This window comes from Dermacentor variabilis, chromosome 10, assembly GCF_050947875.1.
Source record: "Dermacentor variabilis isolate Ectoservices chromosome 10, ASM5094787v1, whole genome shotgun sequence".
Classification (NCBI taxonomy): domain Eukaryota; kingdom Metazoa; phylum Arthropoda; class Arachnida; order Ixodida; family Ixodidae; genus Dermacentor; species Dermacentor variabilis.
In genome coordinates, this window is record NC_134577.1 from 82,790,456 (window position 1) to 82,811,976 (window position 21,521).

General features: G+C 50.1%; 1 protein-coding gene across 3 annotated transcripts in view; it reads left to right on the plus strand.

The window, feature by feature from the left end:
* Window positions 1-20,830, plus strand: part of LOC142560737 (uncharacterized) — a 39,824-nt gene extending 18,994 nt beyond the window's left edge. For 2 of the 3 annotated variants that reach the window (XM_075673035.1, XM_075673036.1), the window contains 4 exons: window positions 11,262-11,393; window positions 11,892-12,133; window positions 14,442-15,399; window positions 18,037-20,830. In XM_075673035.1, the coding sequence (XP_075529150.1) occupies window positions 11,262-11,393; window positions 11,892-12,133; window positions 14,442-15,399; window positions 18,037-20,220 (3,516 nt within the window). In that variant the 3' untranslated portion in view covers window positions 20,221-20,830. Of the gene's footprint in view, window positions 1-2,124; window positions 2,304-6,186; window positions 6,312-11,261; window positions 11,394-11,891; window positions 12,134-14,441; window positions 15,400-18,036 lie in introns of all 3 variants that reach the window. The other variant, XM_075673034.1, reaches the window with a different exon arrangement.
* The last annotated feature ends 691 nt before the right edge of the window (window positions 20,831-21,521 follow it).

Genomic DNA, 21,521 nt, shown 5'->3' on the forward strand with positions numbered 1-21,521 from the left:
TATCCTGGAGAGCGCAACATTTGAGATAAGTAATTAGTGCGCGATTGTAGTACGGGCCGATAGTCGTGGATTTCTTGTATTATAGGGAGCATCGTGTTGCTTCAAGTTGAGTGATGTAATTTATACTTCTTTTCTGTTGATTTGCTGTACGCAACTACTAAACGGTACTTCAAAAGGGCCTTTCTTTCGGTGTCTTAAGTTATGAAATAATTTGCAGACGGAACATTCTATGGTTTCTTACAAATGGCGCGAAAAGCTTTGTTTTGCATAATGTGTAATTTGTTGATATTAGTTTGAGAAGGTGTGCCCCAGACAAAACAATAATTTATGACTCCGAAAAAAAGAAAAATATCTATTAAGTATTTAATAGAACGAGGAGGGTAGTTTAAAGAATAAAATATTCCAATGGTCTGTGAAAGCTTACTAACCAGAGAATGTAGCTATGCCAGGTCATGGTGTGATAAAAAATATTCCTAAAGATTTTACCGAATATTTATGGCAATTTTAACGTCGTTCATTAATAAAGCTTTCTCGAAAGTAATTTGCATATTCTTAGTGCGAAACGATACCGCTAAAATATTTTCTGAATTAATAGTCAAACCGTTATCAAGTGACTATGTGTGCAGTTTATTCGAAACTGGATTAGCTCTTAGCCAAACCAATTAGGCAGAGCGGCTAGATGAAAATAATAACGTAGTGTCATCGACATAGACTCTGCATAGCGCGTATCGGCATAAATGTTTACTAGGTCGTTACCAAAAATATCTCAGAGGCCCTAGAATACTGCCATGGGGTACACCTACATTGACCGACCGAACTTGAGACTTAAATTTATTCATCGGTGGCGAACTACTGTCTATGAATATATTGCCATGCCGGATATAACGTAGCAGTTTAGCTTACTAAGCAAAATATCATTTATAGAATCAAACCAATCTATCAATCAGTCAGTTTATTTTCGTCTTTCGTGTACACGCTAAAACGAAAATAGGTGGCAAGAGAAAAAATTGCTTTGTGTCAGCTCGGCTGAGCTCTTGTCACCTGTACATAGAATCAAATGCCTTTGATATGTCGACAAATGCAAAGAGTCTTAGCAAACGTTGATAAGTTCTTTTTCTTCAAACAAAACATGCTGTGTTGTGAACCTGGGTCTGTCAAATGTGTCTGTCAATCCAGGCCAGTCACGGCATGTCGCACCGCCGTAGTGAAAACTGCCACAGTCGCCTAAAAGTTGTGATTACGTAGCTCTGCTTCGCTTGTCTATGTCCCAAACATACGCTGCGGGATGAAACCTTCTCATCGGGACCAACCCACCTTCTATGGACAACCTCAGGTTACCTACGTGCGTTATTTAGAACTGCAGCAGTGTAATTAATGACTTACCGGCGCTTCTCCTCGATCTCGTCGTTTGTCATCGAAGGTAAATTTTCAGCCGCAAGAGACGCAAGCTTGCCAAGCAGCAGCAGCATGTAGTTTTGCGAACACTGGCGTTAGATGACGAGGCGCATGACTGGACGAGGTCTATGACTTTTCACACAAGTACGACATCAACATGTGCATACATGTTATTTATATCAGCGTCCTTATTTATTTAGATTGCAAGCCCACTAGTTTTCACAGACAACTCCACTGCACGAGATCGATACGTGCATTATTGCTGGTCTCGACCATAAGGCAACAGTGAAACGGTCACATGTGAGGAATTTAGCTGCTGAGAACTCGCACTAAGCGTGCTGCCTCATTTCTCGCTTTTCTCTTTTTTCTTCTTGCGCTATTATCGATTAACCGCAAATCCAGTACAACGCGCCATCATTTTTTGTTTGCAAACAACGCCGTTCGACTGCCCTGCGCTTTCGTTGCCTTCGGAAGGAGCTGTCGTGCGTGGCATGCTAAAAACAGTGCGAAATTTGTACTGATAACTGGTACCTCTGGTGTTCCCCCTTGAACTTGTAGGACGCTTGCAACGAAACGTCCGAAGCTCTGTTCACCCCGAAACACGTTGTGCAGCACTAAAACGGCGTGTGAAGGTTGTCTCGATGTCGTATACCGTGGACACTGTGCGCGCGTTCGGCGGCCCCTCGGCACCGCCTCATCGGTTGAAGACGTTCCTCTTCTGCGTCGCAGCTGCCTGCGCCAGGGCGAGACGGCCAAGCTGGTGCTGCGCCAGATGTGGCGCGGCAAGACAGACGTGCTGATCGAGGCTCTGGCCGTCGGCTACCTGACAGCGAGCAACAACGTCCTGCACGCCTCCATCGACGGAGCGCCGGAGGTCGTCCTCTCCGATGTCGAGACGTTAGTCCTCAGTGAGTGACTCGAAACTAGGCGGATGTAGTCAGCGCACGCAATGTACGATACGCGATAGGCAATGCAGCGTCATGCAGAACACGTATCCTTGGGGCTTCTCCTACACGTCACTGCATATACACCAATAAAGGGCAGCGATTGAAAGTCGCGCCGCAAACGAATGGGTCAGAAATCGGTTTGAATGCAGTAACGGCTTCTAATCGGCTGCTTCCGGTGTGCGAGTTGAACGCTATGGTAAACGTAGCGATCACCGTAGTTTTATAAAATCGCAAGCCGCAGTGTTTCAAAATCGGCAGTGTACAAGGTTGCGGCGACTTCAAAGTTTTCAGGAAACTGCGAAAATCTCAGGAGGACACAGACAGTGGTTTCCTTTGCGAATACTGTGGCCACATGCCGGTTGGTGCCAAGAAATTTCTGCTTTCTCTTTCTTCTTTTGAGTCCAGGGGTGCTTGTATTACAGCTAGGCTTCTTTGTCTTCGCAGTTTATTCTTCGAAAAATCCGGAGAGTGTCTTTTAGAACATGTTTTGTTAACTGAATTCGTAGTTTTTTCGATGAATTTGCATTTAACATACGGCTTCATGCCCCCAAATCAGATTTTTTTCAGGTTCTATTTGTTTCTGCCAATATTCAGGCAACTTTAGGAGATTTGTAGGCGCAAATTGGAATCAGCTAGCGCAACGCTTGGGTAACTGGAGATTACCACATACACCCACAGACACACACATGTGCGCACGCGCACACGGACACAGATAGAGAGAGATACCCTACATCCGGCATGATGCAGTACGATTTTTTTTTCACCAGAACCACAGGTGACGCCCATGGAGTGGTGGAGGGCTGTATGATGTCGTCGGTAAGCATCTGTTGGACTTGGTTCCGGATGGCGTCTTGCTCTTTACGAGAAACACGGTTGGCACGTTGGCGCACGGGTCTTTCATTGGGATTTGTAATAATTCCGTCTTTGGCAATAGGCGTTTGGTTGACTTTCGATGTTGAAGCGAAACAGTCCGCAAAAGACTGTAAAAGGCTTGGAATGATAGCTTGTTGTTCACCTGCTAATTTAGAATTCACATCAATTTTGCTGTTGGCTGGCACGTCACAGTTAGAATCTCCATCATTGTGTCCTACAGTTAAACAAGCAGGAGAGTCACTGACTGGCTCCATATAGGCAATGGCAGTTCGTGGGGCGAAGTGCTGGTATTTACGACTGAAATTGGTCACTAAAATCTGAGCAGTCCGTGACGACAGCTGCAAAATGCCGCGGGCTACGCAAACCTGTCGAGCCAGCAAGACTGACAGATTGCCTTCAGTGAGTCCAGAGATGGGGAGGATTATCGTCTGTTTCTACGGTGATCAACGCAGTAATCCGAAGTGGTAAAGTAGCGCAGTCACCCGAAACGCGTAACACCGTAAGCAGTGGGTGATAGTCGTCCGAATGAGTAGCGTGTTCACTAGAAAAAGTGACAAGCAACTCGCGAAGGTTTATGATTTCGCCGTACTCCCGAAGAAAGTCCATGTCCAGTATGACTTTCTTAGAGCACTCTGCCAGTATAATAAATGAACCGACAAATGTGGCCTCACGAATTTGTACCCTCGCAGTGAACTTGCCGATCGTCGTGAGAACATGACCGCCGGCTGTACGGAGCTTGGGTACTGGCAACGATGTCGTCACCTCGGGAAGTGCAATAACTAGTTGTCCGCTCATGACAGAATAATGGGCACCAGTATCGGGTGGTTATCTACAGAAACGAGTATGTCGGCCGAAACAGGTTCACGGTTTTCGAAGGAAGGGGCCGAAGGTACGCAGTCGTCGTTTCCGTCGTCTTTATCATCGTCGTCGTTGATGTCGCCATCGGGGTGGATCTTTCGAAGAGCTTGGGACAGCGGCTCCACCCCCGGAGGTCGCTGTTCTTAGTTCCCCCGACTTTGGCCTGTGGGCCCGTTGCCCACGGAAGCGGAGAACGTAGTGTAGCGGCTAGGTGACGCCAATCGTCGAGGAGGTAGGTAGCGATTGTGACTGGCGCCTCTGCGGAGACGGAGATCGGGTCGTTGGCAGGGACTGTTCAACCGGTGGGAACTGCACGTACGGCGACGAAGGTTGACTGGCCAGATATTGCTGGAATTTTCTCAGGCGCTCTCCCTCAAATGGGCGATCAGCGCCGGGGTGATAGCCCTGGAGTCCTATTCTTCGGTAGTAGCAGGTACGGTACAAGTGGCTCGCTTCGCCACAGTGGAAGCAGAGTGGCTGATAGTCAGGTGCGCGCGTGTTGATTCGGGGGCTCGTGGTCCCGTACATATTTGTATGTGAAGCTTGGCCCTGGAAGCGGCAGAGCAGTTCTTCAGAAGAAGGCTGGTTACGGTGGTTCACGGGTTGCGCAGGTAGCCTCACTGCTTGCGCATAAGTCAGTACGGGGACGGTTTCAGGTCTGGTTTGCACGAATGGCTGTGCCGCCTGGCGGACTTCTTCGCGGACGATATCTGTGAGGGATGTTACGGTCGGTTGAAGTCGCAATCCCTGTAGTCGACCGAGCTCGTCACGCACGACACTACGCACAAGTTCTCGAAGCGCATCGGTGTCACAGGGCAACGAGAGAGAAGATACTGATCCCAGGTGGATTTGGCGATCGCAGACCGAAGAGCATTGCTGAAGGGCTCGCTCCATTGCTGTTGCCTCACTGACGAACTCAGCTACTGTAGCCGGAGGCCTTCGCATCAGTCCAGCAAACAGCTGCTCTTTCTCTGCACGCATCAGCAGGTGGACCTTCTTCGCTTCGGTCATGCCAGGGTCAGCACGCTTGAAAAGCCGCGACATGTCCTCTACGAACATGGCTACGCTTTCGTTCGGCTTTTGAACCCTTCTCTGAAGGACTTGGTCTGCTCGCTCTTTTCTTGCGGGACTGATGTACGTATCCGCGTATCTGCCGTTGAAATTCTGGCCAGGTAGTGATGGATGGCTCATGGTTAGCGAACGATGTTCGGGCAGAGTCATCTAGGGCGAAGTACACGTTCCTTAATTTTTTCTGTTCATCCTATTAATTTACCTCAGCCACATGATCGAAGTCATCGAACCAGTCTTCCACGTCCTGAGTAGGCTCACTATGGAACGGCCGCGGCCAGCGTGGCGTGTGTAGAACCAGCGACGCAGGAGGCTGTCCCGTAGCGTTTGTCTCCTGTGTCTGGCTTGTGGTTGTGGTGGACATCCTCGGCAGATCTTGCAGGTCGTATTCCGGAGGAAGTCTTCGAAGCCGTCCGCTTTTGCGTAGGTTTTCCGCTTCCACTTCCTGAGGGTCAGAGTACATAGACCAGTACCCAGCACCTCCACCAATTGGTCACAGACAAAGCCACAAAAGACTTCGGTCGACACTACTGATCTTTTATAAAGCTCTCCTGGCACTTTCCTCGTTGTGTTCCTCTTGGAGCAAACCAACATGCCTACCATGTTGCACCGAATGGCACCGAGTGGCTGTCAGTTGTGTCAAGGTCGTGGAAAGATGATTCCGTAAGTTCAGGTATCTTGTATCTTGTATCTTGTGTTCAGGTATTAAAAAATGGCTATTAAGAAACCTTCATTTGCAAGTTTTGTAGGAATAGGAAGGAAGCGTACATTAGAATTTAATTTAGTTTGTTTTCTGTTTCATTGAGATGAAGGTGCGTGAGAAAAAAAAGACCTGCCATTGGGCAGCCCGACGTGCTCTCACACGAACGCGCGAGCAAGTGAACACACGTATGTAAAAGCCGTGTTGGAACGAGAGTGCCTTGACTCGTGCCTGAAAACCAGTCGTCAGTGCATGTGCTAATTGCTGCCCACACTGCTGTCTGCATTGCAATCTGCTCCTTTCTTGGAAGCCACAAACTCGTCGGTTCCACTTTGTCCCTTTCAGATGGCAGCGGTTCCCGACACCTCGAGAAGCCCGGTCAAGCCCTGAATTTTAGTTGGAGCTGCGACCAATGCGACAAGAATGAATCCTTGTACCAAGCATTCGTCAAGAAGCACCTGGACCAGCAGGTAGCTGCGGTCCGGAAGTGGGTGCTCACGATCTTGAAAGGGACCACTCTAGGAATATTGCTATGGAACAGTTTTTGCGATGACAAAGACGCGAGTAGGGTGAAGACGACGACGACGATTCGAGGCTAGCGCGGGCTGTTGCTTCTTGGCCAAGTGCGGCGTATTGCCTTGTAAATATACTTGTATATAGGTTTTCGTTGGCGTCTTACTCCGTAACATATCTGGTGGAGGTAGACGTTCCCTGTACCTCGTCACGGAGTCGCAGTGGACGGAACGTCGAGCCTTCCTTCATGGCTCCCGGCGACGACAACCCGACTCCGCCGGCTCGGACACCTGCTGCTACTTCGACGACCTACATCACTCTCCCCGCTCCCTCTGATCCTGGCTTATTCTCGGGCAAAGATGGGGAAGACGTCGAGGACTGGAACCGCCTGTACGAACACGTCAGCCGCAATAACTGGTGGGACCCTACTATCAAGCTCGCAAATGTAGTCTTTTACCTCGGTGGCACATCTCGAGTTTGGATTCGGACTCACGAAGATGAGCTCACCAGTTGGGATTCACTTCAGCAAAAGCTCCGAGACTTGTTCGGCAACCCCTACGGTCACCAACTTGCCGCGCAGAAGGCGCTTTCCGGCCGTGTGCAGACGTCAATAGAGCCCTACGTCACGTACATTCAGGACGTCTTGTCTCTGTGCCGCAAAGTTGACGCACACATGACTGAGTCCGACAAGGTCTCCCACGTCCTCAAAGGCATTGCCGATGACGCCATCAACTTGCTCGTTTTTAACAACGTGGCGACGGTGGATGCAGTTATAAAAGAATGCCGCCGCCTGAAACTCGCTAACAGCCGACGTATAGACGAGCAGTTTGCCCGTCTGCCCAACACCCCAGCGACATCTTCCTGTGCCGACGCTTCTCGTCCCAACAACACTGGCGATGTTACCAGAATCGTCCGGCGTGAGATCGAGGCCGCCTATACGGCTGCCTTCGACTCCAGCCTCTCCAATGCACCTGCAGTCACGGTTTCTCTTATCCAGGCAGTTGTCCTCCAGAAGTTTGCAAACATGGGTCTTCACAACATCTGCTCGACCCATCGCCCTAATACCCACCCGGCGTCTTGGATTCCGCCCCGTTCCGCATCTTCTTACCCACCACGTTTCCGCAACCCGCCTGAATGGCGCACTGCCGACGACAAGCCCATTTGTTTTCACTGCCATCAAATCGGGCACATTTCTCGCCACTGTCGCAGTCGCTGGAGTTCCCCGAACCAGTCTGCTTATACTGCCTACGGTGGTTGCCCCGCTGTCGTTTTGCCAGTACTGCGCCAATTCTGTGACCGCTGGCATCAGTACGGACTTCGATAGGCGCAGAAGGATCGAAATGGGTCAGAACGGAAGGCGTTTTGAGAAGGTCCATTAGGTGCGAGAATGCTGAGGCCTCGTTATCGCCCTACTGGAAAGGGACATCTTTTTCAAAAGTTTGGTTAGTGGTCGTGCTATGACAGCGAAATTTTTCACGAAACGGCGGAAGTACGAACAAAGGCCGATGAAGCTGCGCACATCCTTGACACACTTCGGAACAGTGAAGTACGAACAGCCTGGATCTTGCCTGGGTCCGGTTGCACTCCGTTCGCGTCAACAAGATGCCCAAGGACGGTAATCCGGTGATGGCGGAATTGGCACTTCGATGCGTTGAGTTGTAGACCGGCTCGACGAAAAACGTCCAGGACTACTGGGAGGCGCTCGAGGTGCGTAGCGAACTTTGGGGAGAATACTATATAGTCGTCCGAGTAGCACAGGCACGTGGACCATTTGAAACCGTGAAGAAGGGAGTCCATCATGCGTTCAAAAATGGCAGGAGCGTTACATAGACCGAACGGCATCACTTTGAATTGATAAAGACCATCGAGTGTTACAAAAGCAGTCTTTTCGCGGTCGAGATCCTCCGTGGCAATCTGCCAGTAGCCGGAGCGAAGGTCAATAGAGAAGTAGCGAGCACCGTGGAGGCAGTCAAGGGCGTCATCAATCCGAGGTAGGGGTACACGTCCTTTTTGGTAACCCTGTTAAAGTGCCGATAATCCACGCAAAAGGGCCATGAGCCATCCTTCTTTTTTTTTACCAGTACAACAGGTGACGCCCATTGACTACATGACGGTTCAATAATGTTCTTGGCAAGTTTTTTGAGAACTTCTGCGTGAATAACTTGACGCTCAGCCGGTGACACTCGGTACGGGCGGCGATGAATAGGAGAGGCCTTGCCGGTATTAATGCGATGTTTAACAGCTGTAGTTGGGGCCTAAGGACGATCGTTAAAGTAAAAAATATCGTGGTAGGAAAACAGAACGCGGTAGAACTCACGAGCGTGCTCGGACGGCATATCGGGCACAATCACTTTCTGTAAGTCGGCGATGGTACAAGTTGCCGACTGCGATGGTAGAGGAGGATCGGCTGAATTGTCGTCTACTGCAATAGATGCGACGGAGTGATCCTCTAATGAGCAAAGCTGGGCCAGAGACATCCCGCGTGGCAGCACTTGTGGCCTCAAGCCAAATTGAACACTGGCAGGGAGACGCAATTCACCGTAATAGATAAAAGTGTATGAGGTACTGTGATCCCGTGTATAAGTATGCGCCTTGCATAGGAGCCGCGATGTAGTGACCGTTGGGCACTGCTGGGGATGACACTAAATTAACTTAAGTCAGTGCCGAAGGTGGCAAGCGAACGAAGTCGGCGGAACTGAGGCGACTGGCGTGTGGTTCAGCGAGATCCAGAACAGGCAGGTCAAGGCGGAGAGTACTGGCCGAACAATCGTTGAGAGCAGAATGTACGGAGAGGAAGTCTAAGCCAAGGATGATGTCATGGGGACAGTGAGCGATGACTGTGAATAGCACGATAGTGGAGCGATAGGCGAAGGAGACGCGGGCGGTACACATACCAATTACGGGGGCTTTTCCGCCATCGGCGGCACGGACAACAGGCGTCGTGGCGGGCGTGATTATTTTCTTCAGGCGGTTACGATGGTCAACGCTCATTACCGACAAATGCGCCTCAGCGTCTATAAGAGCAGATACAGAAACACCGTTGACATGCACGTCAAGAAGGTTCAGATGAGTGGGCAACGTCAGTAGAGAATTTGGCGGCGTAGGGAGCAATGCAGCGTCACCTCGAGGCGCTGCATCGTCTAGTTTTCTGGCAGGGAGCGGCGTCCGTAGGAGTCCGCGAAAAGGAGCGACGGGGCTAGGGAGAGCGAGATTGTCGTCGTTGGGGCGAAGGCGAACGAGAATAGGGGCGGTTTGGCGCAGGAGAATCAGTGGCAGCCATATTGGAGCGTGCGGCATAGAGATGAGAAGGGCCACCTGAGGGGCGAGAGTAGGCAGTATAAGTAGTCCGCGTCGGGGAACTCCAGCGACTGCGACAGTGCATAGAAATGCGCCCGATTCGACGGCAGTGAAAAGAAAGGGGCATATCATGAGCAGTGCGCCATTCAGATGGGTCGCCGAAACGTGGTGAGTAATAAGATGCGGGACGGGGCGGATTCGAAGATGCCGGGTGGGTATCAGGGCGATGCACCGAGCAGATGGTGTGAAGACACATGTTTGCGAATTCCCGGCGGACAACTGCCTTGATCAGGGAAACCTTCACTGCAGGTGCGTTGGAGGAGTTGGAGTCGAAGGCAGCCGTGTAGGCGGCCTCGATCTCACGCCGGACGATCCGGGTAACATCGCGAGTGTTGTTGGGACGAGGAGCGTCGGCACAGGAAGATGCCGCTGGGGTGTTGGGCAGACGGGCAAACTGCTGGTCTATACGTCGGCTTTTGGCGAGTTTCAAGCGGCGGCATTCTTTTATAACTGCATCCACCGTCGCCACGTTGTTAAAAACAAGTAAGTTGAAGGCGTCATCGGCAATACCTTTGAGGACGTGGGAGACCTTGTCGGACTCAGTCATGTGTGCGTCAACTTTGCGGCACAGAGCCAAGACGTCCTGAATGTACGTGACGTGGGGCTCTGTTGACGCCTGCACACGGCCGGAAAGCGCCTTCTGCGCGGCAAGTTGGTGACCGTAGGGGTTGCCGAACAAGTCTCGGAGCTTCTGCTTAAGTGAATCCCAACTGGTGAGCTCATCTTCGTGAGTCCGAATCCAAACTCGAGGTGTGCCACCGAGGTAAAAAGACTACGTTGGCGAGCATGATATTAGGATGTCACCGGTTATTGCGGCTGACGTGTTCGTACAGGCTGATCCAGTCCTCGACGTCTTCCCCGTCTTTGCCCGAGAGTACGCTAGGATCACGGGTAACGGGGAGAGTGATGTAGGTCGTCGAAGTGGCAGCAGGTGTCGGAGGCGGCTGATCGAGTTGTCGTCGCCGGGAGCCATGAAGGAAGGCTCGACGTACCGTCCACTGCGAAGCTCCGTGACGAGGTACAGGGAACGTAACGTCCACCTCCACCAGATATGTTACGTAGGAATACGCAGACGAAAAGCTACATACAAGTTTACTTACAAGGGAATGCGTCGCACTTGGCCAAGAGAGCAACAGCCCGCGCTAGCCTCCAATCGTCGCCGTCGTCTTGTCACTGCTCGCCTCTTCCTCATTTCAAATACTGTTCCGTAGCAATATAATAGTCGCAATGTGCTCTGCAGCAAAAAAAAAAGCCAACGAAAATGTGTTTTATAGTGGCAATAATGTTCATGTTATTAACGAAGGCTTAAATGAGGAAGTAGACGCACCTTTTTTGGTCGAGATAGCAAACTCTGTTTTTTGAACGGCTTTTCTTTGTTCGGTGCTTGGACCTGCCCATTATTCTGACTTCAGCAGTAAAGCAGGCATTGTGGAGTGCACTCGCTTTGCGACTCCAGGAGAGTAGAAGTGTCACAAAGCACCCGCTATAAATTCAGAGGCATATGTTACGTCGAATAAAGAATTATAAGCAAATTTTGCACATCTTTGCAGGTTATCGAGATCGCGGACAAGCTGCAGTATGGCTCGACTAAAGTACTCGTCTTCGTGCTTCGCGTGAGCAGCGATAGCGACCGCGACAGCGCCACCATCAGCGTGCACGTTCGCGGAAATCAGGACGACCAGGTGCGGACACATGCTCAGTGTTTTGCGCTGGCGGCCGGTGCTTGACCCTCTCACACCGCCTGGCTGGGGCGACGCTGTTCGGGGGCAGCCAGTTTTTATACGGCACTATAAATAGTTGTGAGCTAACGACTGAGCTATCGCTGTAACATCACGATCGCATAAAATACGAAACAAAAATAAAAGAGGAATGCCGCTATTAGTTGCATTTCAACGCCATGGCAAGAGACACACAGGCTCAACCGCTACTCCGCAGGCGCATTGAATTTTCCGCAAGAAATAACTGCACTATAGCCTCACGCTCCGAATTGTGGAAAATAGTTTAATGCGTCACATGAAAGGCGCGTGTCTTGCGGTGCGAACGCATATTTGGCTAGGGAAAAGCCACGTCGCAGCACCCGCGGTCACGGAAACCCGGCGAGGTGAGCAAAGAGAAGCTTCACATGAAAAAAAAAGTACTGCGACTCGAATTCATTTGCCTGTTTACAACGGGCTCTATAGATGGCGCTGTCCTGCCCTTGCTGCGAGTTCGGCGTTCTGAGTAGCGAGGATCTGGTAGTGGAGGCCCGGCCACAGCGCACAAAGTTGTGGGGCACCCGCTACCCCCTGGTCACGTGGCGAGTGAGCGGACCCGGGGCTCTGGACGCGGGCGCGCACCACGTCCCACCCGGCTGCTTCGCCGAGCAGCGCGGCGCCGTGCTGCTGCTGCCGGCCGGGTACGTCACCAGGTCCGGACTGTACAGGTGAGTCCACTTGACAGGGAATTAATGTTGCCGATGAGAGTTTTTTTTCTGGCCTTCCATTGAGCAAGGGTGGTTGTTTGGGCTAGGTGGTAATTCATGGTAAAAATGAAGTGCAGCTCGAAGGACAAGGACTTAGAGAGACGACAAACACTGCGCTGTTTATTCGTCTCTCTCAGTTTTTGTCCTTCGCGCTGTACGTCGTTTATTCTTTAATTTTTTTTTCTGCTTTGAGCCCTGCGCGAAACGCACATCTGGGCTGCACTTTCTGCGGCTCACGTGCGCGCGTTGTGTCGTCCCCAAAGTGTCGTGACGTTGTCGATAGCGTGGATCTGGGTGCGCAGTTCTGCCGGGCTTTCGCTATACTCACGAACAACTTTCGGCGGCAATGAATAAAGGAAAGCGTGCGTGTGGAGGCAAAGCACGCGCAAGTAAGTCCCACATTCTCATCCGGGTCAGCTTATCGTGGAGAAGAATAAGACAAGACAAACAACTCCTTTATGGCGACAAAATAAGTCGAAAGAGATCACTGAGCGTTAGCTTTGACTTACCCTTGTGCTTTTCTCTTTCGTTTTTCGTGGCAAATTCGAAACCACCACGCGTGGAAGATACGCTAATTGCGCGAAAGATGCGCTGTTCCGATAGACCGAAAGCGCTGTCGAACATTGCCGGAACACTTGTATGATACGCAATTTCGGCAGCTCACCTGCCCTGGTAAACAGATCTGGTACATAGTTAAATAAATAGATCAGATAATGTTGTCCGCGAGTGTAGCACACGTCCAAATACACGTCCAACACTTAACGTTGCTAGCGCTTTCAGTATGCCTTAACAGTTCCGTTCAGTTTTCTCACCTTCGATTCGTTAACGCCTCCGTATTGGTTCTATACCTACAGTGAGAAGGGTCATACAACACAACAAAACCACTCATTACACCATGAACAAGACAGAAAGAGAGTTGTCTGGATCAGAGCGCAAACGGGTATAGATGATATTGTAATAGAGAGTAAGGGAAAAAAATGGCGCTTGGCCGGTCATGTAGTGCGCAGATTAGATAACCGTTGGACCATTAGGTTGACAGAACGGGTACCAAGAGAAGGGAAGCGCAGTAGAGGGCGGCAGCAGACTGGTGCGACGAAATTAGGAAATTTGCGAGTGCTAGTTGGAATCGGTTGGTGCAGAACACGGGTAATTGCAGATCGCAGGGAAAGGCCTTTGTCCTGCAGTGGACATAAGATAGGATGATGATGATGATTATGATGATGATGATGGTGGTGGTGGTGGTAGTAGTGGCGGGGTGGTGTTTTCAAAATAATAAATATATTGAATCGAAGAACTTCAGATTCCAGTGCCTGGTGGCAGAGTAAGGCCGGCATATTGTATTGCGCAAAATATTTTACTCCAACTGCTTCCGCATCTCAAGTCCGCAGCCAAGCTCGCAGATATTTTGCGTATACGGAAATATCGCTTGTATCGAATCATGAAAATACACGTCTTTTTGTCTGCGGTGTAAATGTGCATTGTGGTTGCAGCATAATAGCGCGAGTGATATGGATTGTTACGAATAGATGCTGCGTGTATTGTGAGGAAGCAACATAGGAATTGTGGGATCGGCTGGAATCATCATAACCTCGGTGAGGGATCCGGTACATGACCGTGTTAGAATACGTTGTCACAACTTCAATTGTCTTACAGATTGTCATATGTAGGACAACCCCTACATCACAAAACATGAAGTAGTGTCATCCACAGCGTTCTTTTGAAATAAACCTGCCTTCCAGCCTCACCGACTACCATTTCTATATTTCGATGTGGGCTGTAAGGTAATAAGTTAAAAACATAATTGGAAAGTTTTGTTAATTAGATGATTACACATTTCTACTTATCGCGCAAGTAATGTCCCCCTCTTCGAGTGTACCAGCTCAAGCACTTGAATTGCGCTATCGACCACACGCGATTTTTAAAGATTGCTTAGCACCTTCACAGAAACACCTGGCACAGTAACATGCGAGCGAACAGTCAGTATCAATAAGTAATGCACATGAATGCAAATATACTTGAAAGATTCTCAAAATAAGTACAAAAACAAGCACAGCAGTTGCTCAGGTCATTTCCAAGCAAACAAAATCAACAGGAACGATCTGGCACCTAGTCAACTGAGGGCGCGTGCATATAGGATAACAGTGCGGCGGTAAGGGCCGAAGTTATAGGGTGTGAGCAAGTGAACCAAAATCGAAAGTTTGAGGTTAAGTGGAGAAGTCAGGCGATACTTTGCAAGCTGTGTCGGTCAATATTTGACGTGTCACTGCAGGATCACGGCGAGCGCTCGGAACCAGACGTCCTTCGCCAAGGTCCATTTCTCTTTGACGCACGAGCTTTTCGAGGGCCAGGGTTTGAGAGAGCAGAGTGACTTTCCACCGACGAAAGGCCAATGCCAGGTGACCCCGAAGAAAGGCGTAGCCGTGAAGACCATCTTCCACGTCGGTTGCACAGGCTTCTCAGATCCCGAGGGAGGGTCCCTCAGCTACGGCTTCTACTTCTGCAGTCACGCACCAGACAAGCTCAAGGACTTGGAGGGCGGACGCCCAAAGCCGTGGCATTCGTGCACGCACATAAAGTCTAGCCTCGACGACGGCACCTTTGCGGGTGTCCTGCCGGCTGGGAACTCGACGGCGGCCACCACCGACTGCTCTGTGGTCGTGTTCGTCAACGACAACGTCGGGCAGTACGTCTACGACCTGATAGCAGTGACCATCGAAATGGGCTCTTGCAGCGACTTCTCGCTGGAGACCGTCGACGACTACGCTAGGCAAAGCCAGCAGAACAGCTCCGACGCCATACTGTCGTACATCAAGAGTTCCGCCATGTTGTTCAACTCGGAGTTTTACAAACGATGCAACCGTCCCGGTGGCCCCCCTGGGGCCAAAAATTTGAGCCGCGACGCTGAAGTCTTGGAAGACTACATCGGCTATCTGAAGAACAGCACCGTGACCACTGAGAGCGAACTGCACAATGCGATCAGCGTCGTTCAGGTGCTCGTCCCAGACAACAACTCCGCCACGACAGAAAACTTCACAGATGCGGTGATTGACCTCATGGACGACTATGCCAGCGCCTTCTCCGAGCTGACTTCAGTTGAGAGCAACTGGAGGATCGCGGACCTAACTGCTACTATTGGGGGAGAACTTATTGAGGGACTGACCGCACTGCTGGACCTCAAGGCCCCTACCCCTCAGGAAATACCAGTGGAAGTGCCGAGTGATTTCCACGTAAGTGGTGTGGTTTGCCTTAGACGGCAGCCTTTATATATCAATGGTCAATCCGAAGGCACTCAAACGCTTTTTTAAGAAATTACTTAAGCGCTCTCTTTCAACAAAGCGCATATTAGGAGCCTTTAAAACCCCGCTGCATAGGTGCGTGCCATCTTTCAACATGTGACCACGCAGCCATTCAGCGCCTTCTGGCTTCCTTTTCCCAGTAGGTTAACTATGTTCCGTTAGAACTCAGAACAAAGTCTATAGTGAAACAACACCTTTTCATTTCCTGAACTCGACCCAACATGGGAAAATATGCCTACAGAAAGACGTATTGTCGGTTCATTATCACAATTACAAGCGCAGTCCACTGCAATGACGCGTACATACAAGCCTCGTTCGGTCTATTTCTCCTGTTAATAAAATATTAATTGCTCGACGCGAAATCGCCGTTATAAGAAGCGCGAGTGCGGCGGCATTGAAAGTGTACCACAGGACGCTAAATCATTCCTACGTCACTCGTGCTCGCAATGTCGCATTCATGTCGGAGTGAAGCATATTTTTTTAAAGCTGAGTGACTTAATCTGTAAAAAATGATTATTCTTATGCTGATGGTTATTACTCATTTATGCTTATTACTCATTTATTATGGAAGCGGCACTTTCTGCACAACGCACGAACTCTGATTTCCCCTTACTGGTGATGCAAGGTGCTTTAATGCCGCATAGTGTCGTAAGATAATTTTTCACGTGTATCATGTCACATTTTCCTTCACATGTGAAATATATTTTATTCTATACAGTCAGTAAAGCCGACAAGAGCCCATTACCATTTTGCGGGAACTAAGCAATTCAACTGCGGTCAGAGTGCACTCATTTGCACTCAGAAGGCCTCGTATGGCGTCAGAGCCGGCAGCGCCATCTCTTAGCGTTCCGAAACGTAACCGCCGTAAACGGTCCGCTGCCGCACGTGAGAGAACTCGCGACCTTGTGCGCAGTGTCGTATAGGCAATAAGCTACTACGGCCGCGCTGTAAGGACAGTGTTTTCTAAATTACGCTAGTAAACGTCGTCCATTACGTGTCACAGTGACCTCGCGCATATGCGAGTTTCTGCCTCTCCAGTACAACTGTAATGAAAAAAAGACAAGTGTAAATAATCTTAGTAACTAGCGTCTCAGTTTTAGCATAGAAGCTTAGCTTGCAGTGAACATTAAAATGGAAAAGAATGCTTCTTAAGGGCATACGAGGAATTACGTGATGAGTGTCAGTCGTTGCGGCTCGGAGCGCCGACCCAGTATGCTGCCACGTAATTCACTGCTCATCTACAGGATCATTTCACGGTCATTCCAACTAGTGCTACGATTGCTGAGTCTAGCTAGCATCACCAAGCATGAATACACTATAGGTCGCCCCCCCCCCCCCTCCCTTGCTGCCCTGAAGTGGCTGTCGGCCCTCCTGTAGACGAGGTCTTCTTTGGAAATATCAGAGCGATTTGCCGTTCGTGGGATTTGGTTATCTCGCCAATTCTGTGTATCTGGCGTCTCGTCAAGTCAGACCATTTGAGGCTTTCTAGTGCACGCAGGGCCACACACGCACAAAAAGGGCGTCAAATTGAAGCTTACAACAAAAAAAAAAAAACAAGAAGAAACGTAGTAAGTTGGTGTAGAGTTTTGTAGGGAGCAGTATTTTTGCGTAATTGGCAGAAGAATTTAGGAATGACGCACGAATGCGCTCGTTAATTCAAACTGAGCGCCTAATACCTTAACTGGAAGTGTGGTTTTTCTCAACTAAAAATATGGAACGACTCTAAAGATGGTGCAGTATCAAAGTCTGGGCCCGTCCGGAAAGTATAGGGGAGTTTAAACACCAAAACACATGGTACACTAGTGGGCCGAAAAAGACCTTGTCTTTCTTGGATGTCAACCGCTGTTGACCCGCCTTTCTCGTCGCCACTTTAAGGGCGCCGTGCTTTTCGACACGGTCATAGGCCTCGCAATATGCAAGGTCGCGGATGCGCTGACAAGCCCTTGGGAACTGCATAATAGGGGCGCAGCACCCACACAATTCTACCACCGCTACGCTTGTCACGCGCCTTCAGACCAAACAGACTTTAAAGGGCGCGTTCATATATGAGATATAACATGCTACCATCATGTAGGAATGTACCATTCTCGTGAATGCGCGGTGAAAGTCAATTAACACTGATTCCAATCGATTTCTTGCCCATTGGTGATGGATTAAGCGGGCCGCTTTTGCTACTCCGTTCGAAATGGCTGTGATAAACTTGAGACTTGCTGTTGATTCAAAGGTCACCGTGATAACTTTTGTAAGGAGCGATAACATGCATAGTCTTGAAGAACGGTTAGTGCGGTGTTGTGTATCACACAACATGCAGGTTTAGGCTTGTGTGTGGGTTTTAAGTAAAATTCGAAAATCGCTGTAAAGGAAAAACCCAACAAGTACAACATGGAGAAACTCAGCACGCGCATCGGTACGCGACGTGTACACAATTTTTTCTACCTACTGCCCATTAAATTCCATTAGATATTCTGGTGATGTAAAAGGTAACCATTAGCTAGAAATGCTTTTGACAAGAACGGAAACAGTCTTGTGCGCAACTCGTAGTGTATGTTTGTTTTTTCTTTTTTTTAGCCAGATTCCGAGTGCAGAACTGTGGAGAAACTGGTTCACAACGTGGCACGAGTTGCCGCGGGTGTGTCACGCGTGGTGGACACCGAACAGAACGACGCGAACATTAACGCCAGGGACTACGAAGTGTGGATTCGAGAGTCGCAAAGGCGAGGCTTCCTCGGCACATCCGGTGGCAGCAGGGTTCGTATCGAAGGCAGCGTCGACACACAGACGGCCATAGTGTTTCCGTCTAATCCATTTCGATGCCACGAGACGGCAAAGCTGACAAACACCCAGGCTGTGGGCGTGGAGGCGGAACGAGGGCCCGCAGAAGTTCCCTTCAGCGTCAGTATGCCTACGGAGAGCTACCTGAAAAGGCCAACACCCCTCGACTGGGACAGACACGCGGGAACCTACGAAACGTCGTTCTCAAACGTTTCCATGCACGTGATTAACGTAACCGAAACAGGAGTGTTCTTGATGATCGATGTGTTCACCTTCGACACGCAAAAAAGATTTATAACCGCCGTCGTCTCTGGTCGACCTCCGTCCAGGTTGGACTTCCTCGAGCAAAACAGGTTTCACCTCACAAGCAACGTGCCGCACGAGAACAGAATCGAATTTGTCCAGAAGCCTGAAGTGGTCACCGTGGCTGTTCTACCGCTTACCAACAGTTCGAAAGCCAGGCTACTTGACCCGTATCGCAGGAGAGGCGACGAGAACGGCAGCGCGACTTACACGATGAGGTCGCGCTTCTACAGCTGCCTTTTCTGGAACAACACGGAACAAGCGTACTCGAGTTCAGGATGTCGCGTTCTCGCGGATTCTGACGAACAGTTTGTTGACTGCGCTTGCGAGCACAACTCCATTTTTGCGGGTGGACTGTTCATCGCCCCACACCCGATCGATTTCACCGACTTGGGCTTCCTTCTGTTAACCATGTCGAGCAACCTCGTGATGACCATAATTATTTCATCGGTGTGGCTCGTCTATCTCCTAGTCATGGTGTGGGCCGCCAAGCACGATGCAAGAGACGAAGGCGCCGCGGGCATAGAGTACCTCGCAGAGAACGAGCAGGACGATGCGTTTGGCTATCTCGTATCTGTCTACACGTGGTTCCTCAAGGGCTCTGGGACCACGAGCCGAGTGCTTCTCGTTGTCCACGGGTCTGACGACGAATCCCGAGAAGTGGTGCTTCGCGACGGCGCGCGAAACCCACTGGCGCTTCAGGCCGGTGGCCGAGACTGGTACTTTCTAAGCCATCCGTCAAGTCTCGGAGACGTTGAGGCGATTTCTTTGACCCTGGAGCTGAAGGGCAACGAGAGCTCCTGGCACTTGCGCACAGTTGTCGTGAGGGACCTTCAAACGGCCTCACGGGCGGTTTTCGTCGTCGACAACGTGCTGACCCCGGACGCGCACAAAGGAGCGTCGACATTTACCTTCCACGTTGCCGACGAGTCGCTTCTTCGCAACCCGTGGCGAATATTCAGCGCCAGAATCATCCGCTACTTTCGCGAGGAGCACCTCATCTTCAGCATTTTCAGCCGCTTGCCGACCAGCGACTTCACTCGCAAGCAGCGTGCCTCGGTGGCCCTGTTGCTCGTCACCACGGGCATGATGGTGAGCCTCATGTTCTACGGCCTGGACGCCGACGAAGAGGAATCGTTCAACTGGCTTTTCTTCGACACGCTGCTCGAGCTGCCAAAGCGGCGCGAACTCGTCGTTGCCCTGCAGTCAACGCTCCTCGTCACGCCATTTGCATTCCTGGTCGTCTTTCTCTTCGAGAAGTCCCGGCCACCGGCATTTCGGCGAAAGCCTACAGTGCCCAAGGTGTACGTCGAAGACGTGGTCGAAGACTGGGTTCGCGACACGGACACGTCTACCGATTCAGCCAAAACGGGAAAAGTGCCCAGGGAGCGTCTGACGAGCAACGTGCAGCTGCCGCTGTTCCCAACCTGGGTGTCCGTGTTCGCCTGGCTCCTCTGTTTGTCCGCTTCCCTGGTCGCCTCGGTGCTCGTCATACTCTACGGCTTGACGTACGGTTACCGTAGAAGTCTGTCATGGGTGCGCTGCAACTTCATCAACGTCCTCCTGGGCGAATTTGTGCTAAGCCCACTCAAGATTCTGTGCCTTTCGGCAGTCATGGCTTGCGTGCTGAAGGCGCCTGTAGAGATGGAGAATATACCGGTGCGCTTTATCGAGTAGCCGCGACAATAGATTTTCAGGAGCGACTCGGACACGCGATTTCACAATATCGGCCTGTTGCGAATCACGTGACGCTGCTGGAACCGCGGATCGTTATTCCCACAGATTGGTCTTTCCGTGTGTCCATAGAGCGGCGTGCCGTGTGTGCGCTTGAACATGCACCCTACGAAAGTTTGAATATTTGGATCTGCTGCAGCATTGCCGAAGTGTAGGTGTGGCCAAGCTGAATTTGTGGACAGGCAGAATATCCGCTTAGACTCTGGACAGTCGTACCACTCGACCGCTGCGCCGCATTAGAGACAGCTATCTTCGTGATAAACATTATATTTTTCTTGCCCTAGGCCGGCAATATTAAAGTATATTGATTTAAGTGTTCCTAGGGGCTGCGTTAGAAGGAAGACTCCGAGACCTCTGTGTTAACTAAATGACCAGTTGTTGTGAGAGTGACATCGCGTTAGGGCAAATTACATTGCGTGTGTGCATCAAACGCACGCTTTACGATTTCTCACGAGACTAGATAATGTTTCAAATAAACTATGGCTTTAATTATGATTAGCTGTATATGCTTCGGGGGCAGTACATAGCGACCGAAAAATATGTGGAAAGCTATATCTACAGAAAAAAAAGTAAAGCACTCACAATTCTTAAGAACTCGTGCTGGATTCCTAAGGACATGAAATGGTCCATCGCCGTCGTTGCATATATATATATATATATATATATATATATATATATATATATATATATATATATATATATATATATATATTGACACGTGTACTTATCTTTATCGGGCAACCACGTTTCGCCGCCTAACAAATGCAATCGCACAGCATGGGACGCGCCTGCATGTATCCGAAGGTTCTGGAAAGTTATCGATGCTTCTATCCGCTGTCTGTTGTCGCCGAGACTTATGTTATCTGATTTCATCACCTGACGCGAATGGTGTAGAACTTTGTGGAAGGCACGCGGGTCCGAACGATTAGTCTGGAACATTCGACGACTGCTCTATAAAAGCCGACGCGCTTGACCCGCAGATCAGATTTTCGACGATCGCAGACTGTGTTCGCCGCTTTCGTTGTGCTATAAGTGTAGCTTGTTTTGCGGGCACAGGTTCGCCCAATAAAAATCTAGTTTTGCCTTTCACAGTATTGTTACTGTGTTCTTAACGTCACCACCACGTGACATCTGGTGGAGGTGCTTGTGCGTTCATGTACCGAACGCCCCCGCAAAGCCGCGATCCAAGCCCGAAGCCCGAGGACAGAACCAACATCGCCCAAGACCAGCGTGCTAGCCGCAGA